The 17,014-nt window shown below is 34.9% G+C and overlaps 1 protein-coding gene across 2 annotated transcripts in view; it reads left to right on the top strand.

Annotated features, from left to right (window-relative positions):
• Positions 1 to 17,014, top strand: part of POC1B (POC1 centriolar protein B) — a 96,154-nt gene that overhangs the window by 48,681 nt on the left and 30,459 nt on the right. For both annotated transcript variants that reach the window (XM_011361758.2, XM_023531551.1), the window contains 3 exons: positions 153 to 221; positions 909 to 1,061; positions 7,968 to 8,048. In XM_011361758.2, coding sequence (XP_011360060.1) covers positions 153 to 221; positions 909 to 1,061; positions 7,968 to 8,048 — 303 coding nt within the window. The remainder of the gene's footprint in view (positions 1 to 152; positions 222 to 908; positions 1,062 to 7,967; positions 8,049 to 17,014) is intronic.

Here is a 17,014-nt window from a genome sequence, read left to right as displayed (position 1 = left end):
GTGCATTAGTTGCTAGCAATTGAATATGTTCTCTCAGACTTATTATGTAAATAGTCTACATAAATTGGCCCAAAAAATTAATATTCACAGTCCTCTTGGCCATGAGAAAGCATCACCAAGTACTTTTTCTTTTATCTCCATTTATTTCTTAGGGACCTGTCTTTACTGTTTCATTTTCAAAAGGTGGAGAGCTATTTTCATCAGGAGGTGCAGATGCACAGGTTTGTAAATCTTTCAGCCTTCTCTTTGATTTGGTTAGAGTAAAGGAATTCAAGACTTAAGTGAAGACTTTTACAACCAACTAGATGACATATGTGAAGATGAGTACTGAATTTATATTTTAATTTAATGCCAGGAAGTCCGCTTTTTCATAGCTGAAATAGTGCCAGTTCTAAAAGGTTTTGGAAGTCAAGCAGCAGTTATTTTCTTTTGCTCATCTTTACACTTAATTATATATGTAACTAACGTTGAATGCCCAATGTTGCTGTGTAACTTTCACTTGAATTATTGCCTAATATTCTGTCAGTGTGTCTTATTTTTCAAATGTTAAGATTCTTGGGGATGGTAAATTTAAATTGTTTTCGTAGAAAATCTGCTTTTACTTGAAAGTCACTCATAGCCAGATTTATTGAATAGAGTAGACAACATGACTTTAGGTTTGAAAAAAATAAAATTTTAAGGTAATAATATGAATTTAATATGAATTTTAAACTGGGTGTGAAGGCAATTCAAAATGCTAAATCTCTGCCTCCCGCCCTTAAAAAAACGCATCGAGAAGTAGTAATGTTGTTGAAATCTATATCTAGACTTTCTGACTATTTTGAGGGACAATTCTGTATATATATTTTTTTAATTCTATAGTTTGTACATGCAAGTTAATAACTGCCAATGTGATTAATTTGTAATAGGTTTTATTATGGAGGACTAACTTTGATGAGCTGAATTGTAAAGATGTTTTTAAAAAAAGTCTCAAAAGATTACATTTTGATTCGCCACCACATCTTCTTGATATCTACCCAAGAACACCACATCCCCATGAGGGAAAAATTGAGACTGTTGAAGTGAGTACTTTATACATATTTGTCCTGCTATTTGTAAATGTACATTTTGGGGCTATGGACTACTAGATGCTTGAAATTATACTTAATTATATAAAATCTAGTCCCGCATTAAGACAGCAGCACTTCAACAAACAATTATTTTCACTAATACAACTATAAATATGGTAGTGTGTAATATTTCTAAAGCTATTCATATTAGCTTCTTGAAGGCTTAGAAATAGAACTTAAAAATTGTGTTAATAGTAATAGGAAATGGGGACTCAAATCTAAGGCCTCTGGTGACTGAAGTCTGAACAAGCTTCATATTCTAGATATGTTTAGGGAGCTCATGCAATTGCTGTCATGAGAATAGGGCTGAAGGGTAAGAATTTTTATAACAGTTATTGAAATAAATATCTTTAATCCCTTTTACAGTAAAGAAAAAATCTTATGGACAATAAAAAGAAGAGATTTGGGCATTAAACTTCATAATTGAGATTATTTTACTATTTGCTTATATATCTCAGTTTATAATTATCTAGCTGTAGATTTTTGTTGACAAGTTCCTTTAGGTTCTATAGATTTAAATGTTCTACTCTCTTCAAAGAAAATATTCGTCTTTGCTGGATACCCAGCTGGTATTACTCTATTTCTTTTCATTTTGCATGATACTCCTTAAGCCCTTTTCTCTTCTAAGAGTTGATATCAATCATTATTTCCTGTTCATTGGAATTTTTTCTTTCGTCATTGACAGAACCTTTCTTTGCTTTCAGATTAAGTATTTTGAGTTAAGGTTTATTCTTGAGTGGCAATTCACAGTTGCCTCATGCACTATTTGTGCTATGGTTCTGTACCCTCTTTCATGGTCTGTGTGCCCTGCCCCGCTCAATCATTTATTTAATTTTTGTTTCCTTAGTCTAGGCGTTTTCTGTTATCTCAGATCTCAGATATTTCTGTTAGTCTCAGGTTGTGTGTGTGTGTGTGTGTGTGTGTGTGTGTGTGTGTGTGTGTGTCTGTGTGTGTGTGTAAGTTTGTTTTTCAAACTTTTAAACTTTTGGGACTATTTTCTAGATTTCGTTTAATCTATCCACATTTTGATATTTATGTCCAGTTTTTCCTTAGTACTATTTATTTCCAGTTCTTTGCTATAATTTTGGTCCTTACCAACTTCTAACCATCTTTCTAGTTCTTCTAAAGTATTTACCATTAGACTTTACTACTTCTTCATGCTACTTATTGTATCATTTTTTTCTTTTTATTTCTTTGAAAGAAAGAATATAATGTAATTTATTTGTGATTCACCACATTTGCGTTTTAGTTTCTACAATAATGGATGTATTTTTTGATCCCCTGTGATCACACGTATTCACATAAAATATATGTGAAATATATCTTAATTTGAGTTTCCTTTCCTGGTTTAACCCAAGCCAGTTGTATTGACTCTCTGTGTTTTTTATTCTAGCATTTCTGTGGCTTGGCTGAGCTTAACCAACAGTGTTGTTGCTGCCCTGTCATCCACTCAGCCACCTTTCCAGAGTGATGGGTGGCAGAGCTGCAGACAGCCTGGGTCTCCTTGCTCCTAATGCAGTGATATTTCCATCACACCACACTACCTCAGCGTTGGTGGTTCGAGCCATTCAGGCCATTTTCTCTGTGATTTACTGTCATTCTCACCCCATTTAAGAGTGCTGGGCTTTCTTTAAAATGTCAGCAAGTTGTCTGAGGAGCTCTTCTCTGACAGTGCAGCCAGAAAGCAGTCAACTAGCTGGGTTGCTTTGTATGACTAGGTCAGGATGACCCAGGCAGCACAAAGCCACTCTCAGCTGTGGTTTTAACATATACACTTAAAAAACTCTATTAAAAACTAACTTTTTATCTTGGAATTATAGTTCAGTTAACATTGTACAGAATGTTGAGCATTGTCACTAAATTACATTGTGGCCTTAAGAAAGTCAGCCTGTGTGTTCTCTGTTTAAACGATCTATAAACACTCATGGTAGCTTAAAATTAAGCACACAATATTACTTACATTTATATAACACCTTCATATCTGTGATATAAAATGCCAGAGAAGTGATAGGATTCTGCATATGAACAACCAATTGTTCAATTTATTTTTCTTAAAAATCTCTCCTGATAAAGCAAGGTATAAAGTTTTCTGGACTGAAAGCATAATTAATAGTATGAATAATTCTTAAATATCAAATTATTTTTAAAGACTTCAAATTAATGTCTGTGAATCTCTCATAGAGCCATAAACTATTAGTTTGAAAATATCACCTAGAATAGAATAGCATGAATCAGACTAGAAGTTGTGCTGTGTTCATTTAGATTAAGTAAACTTTACTTTGAACTACTAAATTTTGTGGATTGAATTTTTTTCAAAGCTTTAGGCAAGGTCAGCTTACATATGTTACTTTGAAAATATTTGAAAATTAGCAAAAACTTTTTTCTGAGGTTGGAATTCATGGTTAAAAGAATAAAATGTATTATTAGATGATAACAAATGGCATCTAAATAATCTAATTTCACCAACTTTCTCCTTTTGAAGTAGCCATGAATGTTTCATTTCCGAGTTTGAAGCAACATAGCATTCCTGCAATTTGCATTTTACTGTGTTTTTCTATGAAGCTCATTTGAGTTGCATAATTTCAGTCTTCTGGGTGAGATTGTTCTTTTGCAAAAGCCACCCATTTGCCAGCTTCAAAGCTCCACTTGTTTGAAGGTGGAGGACCCTGTGGAATCTTAGACCTTGGGTACCAGCTGACTAAATATATAAATTAATAATTCCTACATGGGTAGACAGGGTGTTAGCAGGTTGCTTTTAGAAGAGATGAGAGAGATCACATGAAAGAAAGTATGAAGCACAAAATCCTCACCCTGACTGTGTGAAACAGACCTCTCCTGTGTCCTTTCTATTGATGTAACTGCGGATCCTTTGTAGTGCTCCTGGCCTAGGCACTCCATCTTAATTAAAAACACGAAAAATTTCTTTTTTTGGTGGGAAAGAAGCCCAATTTTCAAGTAATGTGTCTTAACCCTACCCACAATCCTCTGCGGCACATTACTAGGTCATGCTGACTTTATCTTCTTCAGACTGTCATGAGCCAAATTGCACAGTCAAAAGCAAACTTTCCTTCTTGAAGGAAAAACTTAATGTACAATAATATTTCTTGAAAATCTGGCCATAATTCATTGTTTAAAGCTATAAGTAATCAATTTGTCTTCAAGTCAGAGATGAGTTTTTATCTCAATCATCTGTAAAGGTTGAGAACATTACAATTGTGATAAAAAATGACCACTTCTCTACTAGTTTTGTATTTTGGTTCTTGTCATGATATGTTTTCATTGTTTTGTGCCTCAATAAATGTTCTTCATCAATTACATGATAATAGTAATTATAATAATAATATCTAATACTTACAACTTTATTTTAATGGCTTTACGTAAATGAAGTCATTGAATGTTACTAAAAACTATGAAGTTGTACCATTTTTATCCCATGAGAAACTGAGGTACATGCAAGTTAAATCTTAAAACTAGTAAGTGGCAACACTAGAATTTCAACCCAGGCACTTTGGTTCTGTTATGTACTTTTAACCATTTTGATGTAATGCTTTAATATAATCAAAATTAAATTTCATCCTGTTAGCAGATATTAAATATCTATGTGCTGGACATTGTACTAGCTTTACAGTATGCAACAGGGAACAAAATAGGCAGATTCTTTGCCCTTCAGAATTTGTTAGTAGCAGTGTTTGTGTTCATGGACTACTAAGTATGCTGGATACAGAGAACCTCAGAGTGGGATGGTTCTTTTGAGATCATATAGACTAACCTCTCCCTCATGCATGAATCCCTCAGTTATATGCTCTTGTTCAGTGATGGATTTCTCAAGCTCTCACAAGGCAGCCCACTCCATTTCAAGGCAACTTTAGTTGTTAAAGGGTTCTTCTCTTTAATAAAAATAGAGAGCTAGAAGGTACTGTTAGTGTTCCTGGAGGTTAGCTAGCAAAGAACTTTACTGTGAGTGTCCCCGCCTTCAACATGTGTTCTTTATGGAGAAGACTGTAAACTTTTACTTAGTACGAATTTCCTATTCCATTTAAAGTTTGTGGTGGCAACTTGTGCCACAATACAGTAAAATACTGTTGTATCAATAGTTTCACAATTTGTAGAAGCTTAAAGATTTCTCTACGAGAGATGCTGACCATTAATTTCCATGTGATTTATATTTTTTGAGCAGTTGTAATTTTAGGTGGTACTAGATTGTGTTTTTCATAGGGAAAGAATTCCATATCTACGCTAGGTGGCAGCAGATAAAAGACAATAAAATGTCTGCAGGCAGTATCTTTGGACAGCTAGTCTAATATTGAAAGGAAAGTGGGCCATCTTTAGGTTTCTTTTCTTTGCCTTAACTCTGGACTGAGAGCTGATAGGAGGGGGCTGTGTGTTCTGCTTTATGGAACAGCCAGAAAGGAACGGAAGTGTTGACAGGCTGAGTGGATAGCCCCCGTTCTCATCCTGCACAGTTCTAATCTCTTCTCTACTGTAGCATGGGGATTATCGGGTTTGTACACCTCCGCCTCTAACACAATTGGCTGGATAATTATAAAAGCTTATTATTCCCAAAACTACAGCTATGCCCATCAAACATGATAAGTGCTTTTAAAATTATTCCACTCCTTTTACCTCTGGCTCAGTCCTTATCACCACAGTCCAGGACTGTTGCAGTGGTGCCCTCCTTGTTACCTCTGCTTTATTCCTGATATTCAACATGTCTCTGTCAGGTTAATCCTTCCAAAGCACATTACAGCCTCCAGTTTTTCTGTGCTTTCCCAAATTCCTTCACCGTTCATAATTTGACCCTTGGCAACCTCTCTTATTGCTACTCTATGCAAAAGTCATGTCACCACTCTGCTCAGGAATGCTTTTTACCTCTTTGCTCTTGCTCTGTTTTTGTTTTTGTTTTTGTTTTCTAAACCTTCTTCAAAGGAGCCATCTTAAGCTCTGCTCCACGGGAAGCCTTTCTCACTAGGTGCTCAGTCAGTAGTTTCTTCCTGAGGTTCTTCGGTGCACTTATTATTGGTATCATTCATTTCATATGAAGTTCTGCTATCTTTGTTACCCTTTGTTTACTTCTTGGTATTCATAATGTTTACTAAATGTTTGGTGATGATGTAGTTTCTTTTTCCTTTTTTCTTTTTTTTTTGGTCTTCTCAAATTCAGAAATAATCTTTCTCAGTTGTCACCACTCTGATTAGTCCCTTGCTTTTTTTTTTTTTTATTTACTTATGTTTGAATCTATATTTAGATATTATTTAGTTTTGGATGGTTTTAAACTTTATATAACTGAGATTATACTGAATATATTTTCCTATAACTTTTTCATTTAATATTAAAATTCTGAGGCTCATACATATGGACTCTGAATTCATACATTCATGTGTTGTTGCACATAGTTGTATTTCATTCCTTACACTGCTGTACAGGATTCCAGTGAATTACCACAGTGGTAATTCCCACAATTTATGTAATTATTCTAATGTTGATAAATACTTGGGGATTTCTGATGGTGGGTTTTGTTTTCCCAGTTGTTGTTTTGCCATTACAAACAATGCTGCTGTAGGTAATGTTGGCATCAATGAGCTTTCATGTTTTTGCAATTTAATAGGTATCGAGTTGTAGTTTGCTTTAATCTTTTTTAAATCTAATTACTAATATTTCTGAAAAATCTCTTCATTTGCTGGTTAACTGTCAAGTTTTTTTTCCTATAGTTTTTTTCTTGGGATTGTTGTCTTTTTCACATTTGTTTTTGTAAGTTTGTCTTATATTTTTTAGATATTTATCCTTTTTTTGGTTTTAGACAGCATACGATTTCCTTCTATTCTATTATCTGATTAACGTTGTGGTGTCCATTGTGAAATAGAAAACCTTAATTTTGATATCATCAGATGCATCAAAAAATTTTTTCTTTATGGTTTTCCTTTTGCAGCTTTGGGTTATAAAACTGTAACTTTTTGGGTTACAAAGATATTATAAGAGATGTACTTTTATTAACTCTATAATTTTATCATAGTACTTGGGTTTCTAGTTTATCTGCTGTCCACCTTTGTATTTAGTATTAGATAGGGATTCATATACTGAGCCAGTTTTCTCAACTATGAAACATTTTTCCTCTTGACTTATGGTACAATTTTCCTTTTATATCTATTTTCTATATATACAGGGCTCTGTATCTGAGCTCCTTATGGTATAGCTTTCTATTTAGTTAAGCCGCCTTTAGTGTCTTTACATGAGTTTTATTATTTTTTCCCATTAAGCTTATACACATCTTTGTATGTTTATTTTGATGTATTTAAAAATTTTTATGATATCGTAAATATCTTTTTTAAATTTACATTTTCTGTCTTAAGGTGCAGACATACAGTCGATTTTATATATTGATTTTCAATCTAGTAAACTCTTTTATTCTAATGGTATAGCAGTAAATTCTTTTGGGATTCCTCCATAGATAATTATATAGAATGACAATTTTATTTCTTCTCTTCCAATTCTTACATCTCAACACCTTTTATTTCCTTGTCTTAATAAACTCTCTAGGATTTTTTCTGCATCTTTTGAGGTGGGTCATTTTATTTTATTTTAAAAATCCCCTTACAGGAGAATTATATAGAGTTTTCTAATGTAAAATCAACTTTTTGTCCTGGAATAAATTTAGTGTGGTCATGACGATCTTCTCTTATACATTTGATAGATTTGGTAGACTAATATTTTATTTCAAATGTTTACATCCATGTTAATAAATATACCAATATATTTTAATTTTAGAATATATTAGGATATACTCTCTAGGTTGTTACAAATGGCATCTAGTTTCTTATAGTATAAAAATCTAATATTAATTTTTTTTATGTACATATACAGATTAATCCAAAACTTGAGGTAATTGATTTGCAGACCTCTACTCCCCCTGTTGTGGACGTCCTTTCTTTTGATTCGACCACAGTAAGTTTTCTTTGACATTTAGTGGCATTTAATTATTTGGTACAATCCATTTTCCTTAAAAAGTGTGTGGGAGAGGAGATAAAAGGTGGGCTAAATTGCAAAAATTGTGCAAAAAGTCATGTTTACAAAATGTCTAAATAGCCACAAGGGAAAGCGGCACCAGTTTCCTGAAAAGCCTTCACTTTGAGGACATTGAACTGTCTAATCCATACTCATTGTTTCATCTCAAGGTCCCTGCCCCCCGCCAGATGCCCCCCCAGGTTACATTTCACTTGCTGTCACAGAACAGATTTCTTTTGTTAATTGCCTTTCAGAGGTATTAAATTTACTTCTAGTCTTCTCCTTAGAAGCTATAAGAAAAACATCATTTTCCATTGTTTATCCTTTCTGATGAATTATGCAAACATTAAGAGGTATTTCTTATACTTGCAGTTTTGTTTATAAAAATTCCATATGGATAACTTATTTACTCAGTGTAGCCAGTATATCCAAAGTCTTCAAAAATTGAGAGTCTTAGCCTTTCAATTTGAGTCTGTTCATCTTTGCAAGGCAGATCATTGTTGCTCTTGATTCTGCTAGTCGGTGCAAACTAATCAGAACAAATGGGAGGAATGGCGTGGTCTTTGGCGACACTACTGTGACAGTGTCAGTATAGTTAAATATTTTGGGTAAATTATTAATGCATGGCCAAAAAGGAAAACAAACAAAACAAACACTTGACATTATGACATTACACACTCTCCAATAGATCTGTATTTATTATAGAGGAATTCTGTAGAGAGACTACTCCATCTTGAGTCTGTCCTTTACCAGAACTGTACTTATTAATGGGTCCTTTCAGTGTTAATCCCAGACAGAGAAGACTCCTAGATCACTCATGAGAGGTCCCGGGGACAAGAAATCAGCTGGAGAGGCAAGCAAGGGGCTGATTGTCAAAGAGAGGTCCAGGAATTGGTGGTGACAAGTAGGACCTCAAGCGGTCTGTGATCTTGTCTCTTACAGTGTTCATATTTATAAAATAACCCTACTAGCACTTGTGCATTAATAACTTATGACATTAAAAAATAACTAGACATCTAACTGTTGCCACAGTGCTTGGTTTATAGTAGGTGCTCAATAAACTCGTGTGCAATTAACTACTCAAAGGGCATGCTGCTGAAATTTAAAATTCTGGTGAGTTGGGTTTTGCCCCTGTAGTGAGATGAGCAAAAGTTAAGTGGTTTTGAAATGTGCTGCTTTCTTAGGAGGTAGTCAGTAGACTAAAATTGGGCGTTTCTGACTTAGAAGATATCACAGATTGTCAACAACCTTTAGTCCACATTTTGAGACTCCCTCTCCCTGCCAGTACCTTCAAGCTTTGCAAAGCTTCATGACCTGAAGAGCTCAGATGTTCTCAACAGTGTGCTATGGAGGTGTGCATAACTGCCACCTAGCAATTGATAACAGGGTTTCTGTCCTTGGATGGTAATCCAGACATGCCGAAGTCAGCTAGTCTATAGGACTCTAACTCAGGAGTACGGTGTACCTGTTACTTCTAAAGGACAATTCTGTATAATAAACACATGACAAATTTGTAGTTGTGGTACAAAACAGAATAAGATTGAAGGGTACAATTATTATCCACATAAGGGTAATATTAGGTCAAATTATACGAAATTACCATTTTGTAGGCTAAATGGGTCTAACATCAGTGATTTCCCATGGTTCAACCCAATATGTAAGCATTAAAAGGAAGATTCTGTTGTTACTTTGAGTTGTATTCTTGATGCTACATGAAAATAAAACAAACAGTAAAACAAAAACTTGTTTGGTATAAATTGGTTTGGTTTCAGGTTTATGAAGTCCCATCTAGGTAGATTCTTATAACTTGAAAGATTGCTGCTTGTCTCCACGAAAGGCGTAGAGACTCTGATTTTATGTATTTTACAGGGTATTCTCTGAATACATGGATGCTAATAAAGCATTTAGATTTTTATAAAGACTATCTCTAAAGTGCTTTCCTTTAAACTTTTTTGTTTTGTTTTGTTTTTCTTTATTCCCACCCCACCCCCTCACCTCTTCCCCTTTGACAGCCATCTGCTTGTTCTCTGTAACTATGGGTGATACCATGCAGAGAATTTGTCTTTCTCTGACTTACTTTGCTTAACATAATACCCTTTAGGTCCATTCATGCTGTCGCAAGTGGCAAACTGTCATTCTGTTTCATTGCTGAATAATGTTCCTGTGTGTGTGTGTGTGAGTGTGTATGTGTGTGTGTGTGTGCACTTATGTGCGTGTGCCACATCTTCTTTATCCAGTCACCTACTGATGGACATCTAGGTTGCTTCCATATCTTGGCTGTAAGTAGTAATGCTGCGATGAACATAGTGTGCCTTTTCAAATCAATATTTTTGTTTCCTTTGGATAAATACTCAGAAGTGGATTGCTAGGTCATATATATGGCAGTTCTATTTTTAATTTTTTGAGTAATCTCCAGCTGTTTTCCATGGTAGCTGCCCTAATTTACAATCCCATCAAGAGTGTACAAGGGTTCCCTTTTCCCCACATCCTCACCAGCATTTATTATTTGTTGATTTATTGATGATAGCTATTCTGAACAGATATGAGGTGATAGCTCATTGTGGTTTTGATTTGCATTTTTCTGATCATTAGGATGTTGAGCAACTTTCCATTTGTCTGTTGGCCATCTATATGTCCTCTTGGAAGAAATGTCTATTCAAGTTCTCTCCCATTTTTTAATTGAATTGTTTGGTTGGTTGGTTGGTTGGTTGGTTGGTTGGTTGGTTGGTTCGTTGGTTGGTGTTAAATTGTATAGATTCTTTATATATTTTGAATATTAACCTCTTAATGGTATCATTTGCAAATATCTTCCCCCATTCAGTAGGTTGCCTTTTCAAAGTGTATATATTGTTTTTAACTCATTGATAGATAATTGTTTAGAACACTAAAGCGAAATCACTTTTAACTGTTTGCCTTCCCATTAATCTACTAGTAAATAACTCTTAATTTGTAGTCTCCTCTATACATTGGCTGCTTTTCTTTTGCTTCTGCACAATAAATCAGACATAATTATGAAGAAGATTTATTTCTACTCTGGCATGAAGCACAATTGCATTAAATATTTGTGGTGAGAACTTTACATGTGATTATAATTTTAAAAACCCCCCAAAATATGGAATCCAGTTAAAGCAGTATTTAAAGGTAGTTTCAGTTTTTGTTATTGTAGTTACTGTTTATTTTGGGATTTGTTTGTTTTTTGTGAACCAGAAGAAAGTTTCCTTAGAAATGCATTTTATCGAGATGGGACACAAAAAAAGATTACTCTTTAAACCTTAATTTGTCAAATTTTTTAGTAAGATAATGGCAGGTTTGTTATGGTGTAGGAAATAGTTGGCTTTTATTTCTGCTTTGGCTTGAGTTAATATTATATTCAGGAGGTTTTATAAATCTAAGAGTACTGATATCTACGCTCTGATGCCTTCCTACTACAGGAAAGAAATTATGGCATACAGTGTAACAGTTGGTATCTTTGTGGCTTGCACTTGTGTCTCTAATACCAGGCAGGACATTTGTTACAATATTTCAGCATCAAAATAAGCTGTAACCAATCTGCATTTTTAAAGCTTTGTTGTAAAAAATGTTTCTGTGAAGACCTATATGGGTTATCATATAAACATAGTTTAATAACAAATTCTTGAATCTTTATTCTGATTATGTTGTTACTTATTATATATTGATTTTATAAAGGTTATTTAGTTCAAGATTCCATTGATTCTTTTAATGTTTTCATTTATTCAGTTACAACTAGACCAGGGATTTGTGTTCAGGATTGGACAAGGGCATTTAGCAATAGCATTGATATGTGATGTAGCCACATAAGATGTTCCAAAACTCGCCGTCCCCATCCTCACCACCACCAACCCATCCAAAAGGCAAGCCGCAAAATAGGAATTTCTCTTCTGTATCCTAATATAAAATGTCTTTTTAAAAAAATTCCGACTATAAAAATTTATTTAAAATATTCTAGGATTGTTAAAATGTCTTGTTATTTTTAGATAAACCATATTCCTAAGTTTTGACATATTAATTTTACTATTTGTCCTACAAATGAACAAAATGAAATTGATAATCTTGCTAGTGTTGCTCTGATTGTCGAAACACTAGACTCTTCTCAGAAAACTGAAATGTGTTCTCATCTTCATTCTGGCAACTGTGTAGAGAATATGAACATAATGTGTATACCTTTCTTTAGAATTAGGGATAATATTTCAGGTCAAATTAATTCTTTATAATAAACTGAGAATTTGTAATTACATCATAGAAACATATCAAGGTCTATAGTCTTTTATTGCTCTGTCAATCAAAATACTTAAAGCCGTACTACATGGAGGAATTACATGAAAAGCTAAGGGGGATATCAAGCTGGCTACCTGACCTGAAGAAACTTACCAAGTCAGATGGACATAACAGTATAAGAAATAAGTGGCAATTTCAATATACTAGATGCCAAGTGTACATGATGATCCAATGAAAGGTAGTTAATGGGAGTATTCAAAAATGATCATTAATGGGCTACAGGAAACTAGAGGACTTCTCTAGAAGAAAACCTTTGACCAGTTCTTGACCTGACCAGAGATGGGTAGAATTTTGATAGGGACATTTGGTGGAGACAGCGAGGTATAAATAGATGCCTCAGAAATAATTGAAAATACAATATGTACAATGGTAATAAAAGCACACCAGTCTAGTTTGGGGTCTTTAAGTCGCCTAACTCTGGATAGCGGATATGGTAGAATGCTGGGAGCACCCCCACTCACACACTTTTTTGGTTCTCAATATTTCTTGAGTAGCTATTCTGTGTCACTCACTGTTCTTGACTTTAGAAAAAGTAAAACAAAAACACTTGCTCTGGAAAAGCCTACATTCTACATTCTAGTGGGGGAGACCAGCAATTCACAGATTTAAAGAAAAAAAAAAAAGACTATATAGTATAGTAGACCAAAACAAAAAAAAAAACAAAAACAATGCAAAGGTAAAAAAAGCGCTGCAGGCACATAGGAAGACAGGTGCATTTTAGATAGTATGGCCAGGACAAGAATCACGTTAGTGGTGACATTTGAGTAAAGAACGGAAGGAATGAAGGGAACAAGTCATGTGATTATCTGGAAAGGTCAGGCAAGTAGGAACAGTGCTAGAAGACCAGACTGAGATTGGAGCCACAGAGGGTTTCCTTCAGAGAAGAGGCAGGATCTGACCTGTGTTAACTGGTTCACTCTGGCTTCTGTGCTGAGAATTGGCTGGGAGTGGTGGCAGAGGGGAACGAGATGAATTAGAAAGCTAATGAAGTAATTGGACAGGACGCAATAGTTGCATGATCCAGGGTGGGTAGCAGAGGAGGTGATGATAAGTGATGGGATTCTGAATGTATTTTAAAGGCAGAGCCAAGAGGATTTTCTGACACACTGGATGTCAGCTGTGGGATTCCCTGTCTCCTTTCCCCAAGGACAGTAAGGTGTGGCCCTGAGTAATCTCAGAATAGCCAAGATTATCTATCTCCTGGCTCCACATTGTTTTGCCAGTGGGGTTGCTGAGAGAAAAAGAATTGTGGTTTTTCGTTTTCTTTTCTAGGATCAGGAAAATGATCAGCTAAATCAATGCAAGAGATACTCTGCTGTTTCTGTCTTTAGGAAGTGAAGTAGTAAAACATACTCCTCCCTAGATGTCATTTAGATTTGGATTTTTCAGCAAAGTGCATTGGTTTCCGTTTGGGAAAGATTTTTGCATCAGCCTATTTTTAGGAAGAAAAAAAAAATTATACACTTTCGTGGAGGTTATCATATGGTATATGCTATCTGAAAAATATTAATGTATTGACAAAATATATAAACATACAAAGAATAAACTTGCAGATACAGAGAGAATATTTCCATGGATGTTGTGGCAACCGTTTGTCCTGGTTGCTAAACAACATTGCATAACTAAGAGTTATTCCAGTTCCTAACTGCTTATGTAAGCAAAGATTTGGAAAGACACTTGAAAGAACACAGTGTATGCAATCCTAAATGTCTTAAAACTAAAAATTATAACTTTAAAAGTGTAATATGGCAATATCCAACTTATTGTCCCCAGATTCCCCTTTACTTTTCCAGGAAAATCAATAAAAATCATGTTGTACAAACCTGTTTTCGCTTTTCTATATACTAGCATTCCTGGATTTACAAACAGCCTCTAAATTTGAAGGTAGGTGAGGTTCTTTTTTAAGTTTTTAAACTTTGCAACAGTGTATAAGGTGGCATTTGATTTGTAAATTTAGTGTACATGATTTGTGATACTAGGTATGTTTGTTTGTAACTTCGTTGCTGCTTACTAAGCTTTAGGAAACCTTTTTACAGTATCTTTAGGCATTGGTTGGGGCACCCTGCAGTATCTGTCTCCTATTCTGCTCTGAGCATTTGAAAGGAAATGTACATAGGCATTTGTAGGATCCTAGTCTGGACTCACTAGCTGGTGCCTTCCACAGTTCATCTTCTTTTTATTAAAAGACTTTCAGTCCTAATTTCAAACGGTAGTGAATATGTCAAGTGATCAGATACAGTAATTTTTTTATTCAGTGACTCAAAAAGTGAAGTGTAACTCAAAGATGTTTAGTAGGAGTAAAAGAGGAATTCTTATCAGAGTGGAGAAATCATTTAAAACTGACAAGAAAAAAAAATCCGAGGTGTTCTTAATTAAGTTATGGTGGCCAGAGAGTGAGAAAGACTGCAGTTAGGCAGTTAGCCTGTTAATAATAGCTGGGGATCAGCTGACAAAGACTGCTCACATTACTGAGTGTATGTTGGAACTCTGAATTAACTTCCAGGTGGCTATTCCCCTGATTATCTAAAAGAGAATAACCAGGTGCCACTGAACCCCAGGAGCCTCAGCTTCTTACTTACACGTGAACTTTCCGGACTGTTGACCACAACCAATCCAAAGAAGCTAACACTTCTTCCTAACAGACTCTGCACTGACCCCAGAACTACCCCCGCTTCACCTTCTTCCATCTCCCTTACTTGTAGCCAATGTATATTCTTTCAAAACAACTTATATCTTTCTTCCCTAAGACATCATGTATAAAAAAGTACTCCTCAACTCCAGGACAGTGAACACATTGTCGTTCCACCTAGTGCTGCTGCTGGTGGTTTAGACTTCATGTCCCACAACCTGGTTCTTTATGGCCCAATAAACTCTTTCTTTTCAAGAGGCTCTCAGCCAAGGAAATTAAGTTTTTATGTTTAACATATCATTGCCCTTTGAAAATGTAAGAAATGAAATAATTAAATTGACAAAGGCATTTACAAATAAAACATACATGATAATTAACAGAAGTAAAAGATAAAAATTATATTTTCACAGATCTCTTTCCATTTAAAAATAGAAAATACAACTTTTTTTTTCAGATACAAGTTATTTTAGAGATAGGAGAGAAAATATTAGAAACCAAAGAGACTTTTTCCAAATTAGTTATATCCTTGCTTTTGAAGTACATCATGACCCACATGTTGTAAAAACTACCAACAGTTATGAATGCAATAGCTGACCTTTAGATGTTTTAGTATTATAAATTTAAAAAAAAACTAAAACTTTTTAGTCTGTTAAAGGAACATGACATTTTTTAAAAGAAAATAGAGATCTGGAAATCTGTAAAATAGATTAGTAGTGTGGGTCAGAGGCTATTTTCCCTCCAAATAAAATATACTTTTTGATAAAAATCATAATAATCACCAGGTTCTGTGTTTGATTTAGATATACTGAAAAATGTACTAATTTAAGCTTCATTCTCTTTAAGTTTCACAGTTATAGGGGTAGAAAGCTTACATTAGTTTCTTTTTACCAAAAATTTTATACTAATTAAAATTTTTTAAATGGCCCTAGTTAAATAATATTCGATGCAGTAAAACTGGTCCTTTTACCTGTTGACAAAATTGATATAGGACTTGTGGGGGCACATAAATAATTTTCCTCCCACCTTCTAAGCTCTTCTAGCTGGGGTAATAAATTAACGTGAAACAGATTAACCAGAGAAAATGACCAGAATTTCTTACAACTGCATAAGTGAGGGTACCATAAGAATATGAGACACAAGAGAGGCATTGGGCAGTTGAGGTTTATATGCCATTCCGGAAAAAGGGGAGGGAGGAAGGGGTCTGGGATTTCAAAGGGAAGGCAGGTAATTCACAGGTAAAAGAGAAAGAGCAAATATGTGGTAAACAAATTCTTGCTGGGCCACCAGAATATGGGACACAGAGGGAAGTTCAACAAATAAACTTTGCTAGATTTCTCCCTGTCCTGCTACATTTATATTATGATGCTAAGGTGGTGGTCTCTTTCTTCATGCAGGTTTTCTATCTGAATTCCTTTAGGCAGACACAGGGGAAAGATCAAAGCTTCTTTTTTGAATCTTTTGTTTCTTAATAACCAGCTTGAAATCAGTATCTTCAAAGGCATATTTTGGGGTGGCAAAACTTTGGTCATCTTCGAGTTAAACTTTTCTACGTGAAATGTAAAAAAGAAAAAAGAAAAAAGGAAGGAAGGAAGGAAGGAAGGAAGGAAGGAAGGAAGGAAGGAAGGAAGGAAGGGAGGGAGGGAGGAAGGGAAGGAAGGAGGGGAAGGAAGGGAAAGAAAGAAGGAAGATAGGAAGATAGAGCATGAGAGAAACTGAGACTCTACAAAAGGATTTTATAAAACATGCCCTTTGGGAGCCAAGCAGAGTGAATGCTTTTTAAAATTTCCTTTAGAGAATTAGCACATTTTTGGAAACTGAAGGTGTTGAAGTTTTAGGTATTATTTCTGCCTCCCAACTTCTTGAGATACTGTATTTCTGAATTGCGACTCTCAACTGCTGCAATGATATCTATCCCAGGCCTGTCCCAAGCCTGGGAATCTAAGCCGCATCCCCAGTTCCCACAGCTGAGACTGAGGCATGC

Source organism: Pteropus vampyrus, unplaced genomic scaffold (assembly GCF_000151845.1).
Source record: "Pteropus vampyrus isolate Shadow unplaced genomic scaffold, Pvam_2.0 Scaffold70, whole genome shotgun sequence".
Taxonomy (NCBI): Eukaryota; Metazoa; Chordata; class Mammalia; order Chiroptera; family Pteropodidae; genus Pteropus; species Pteropus vampyrus.
The sequence above is the reverse complement of the archived record's forward strand: the minus strand, read 5'-3'. Positions and strand labels throughout refer to the sequence as shown.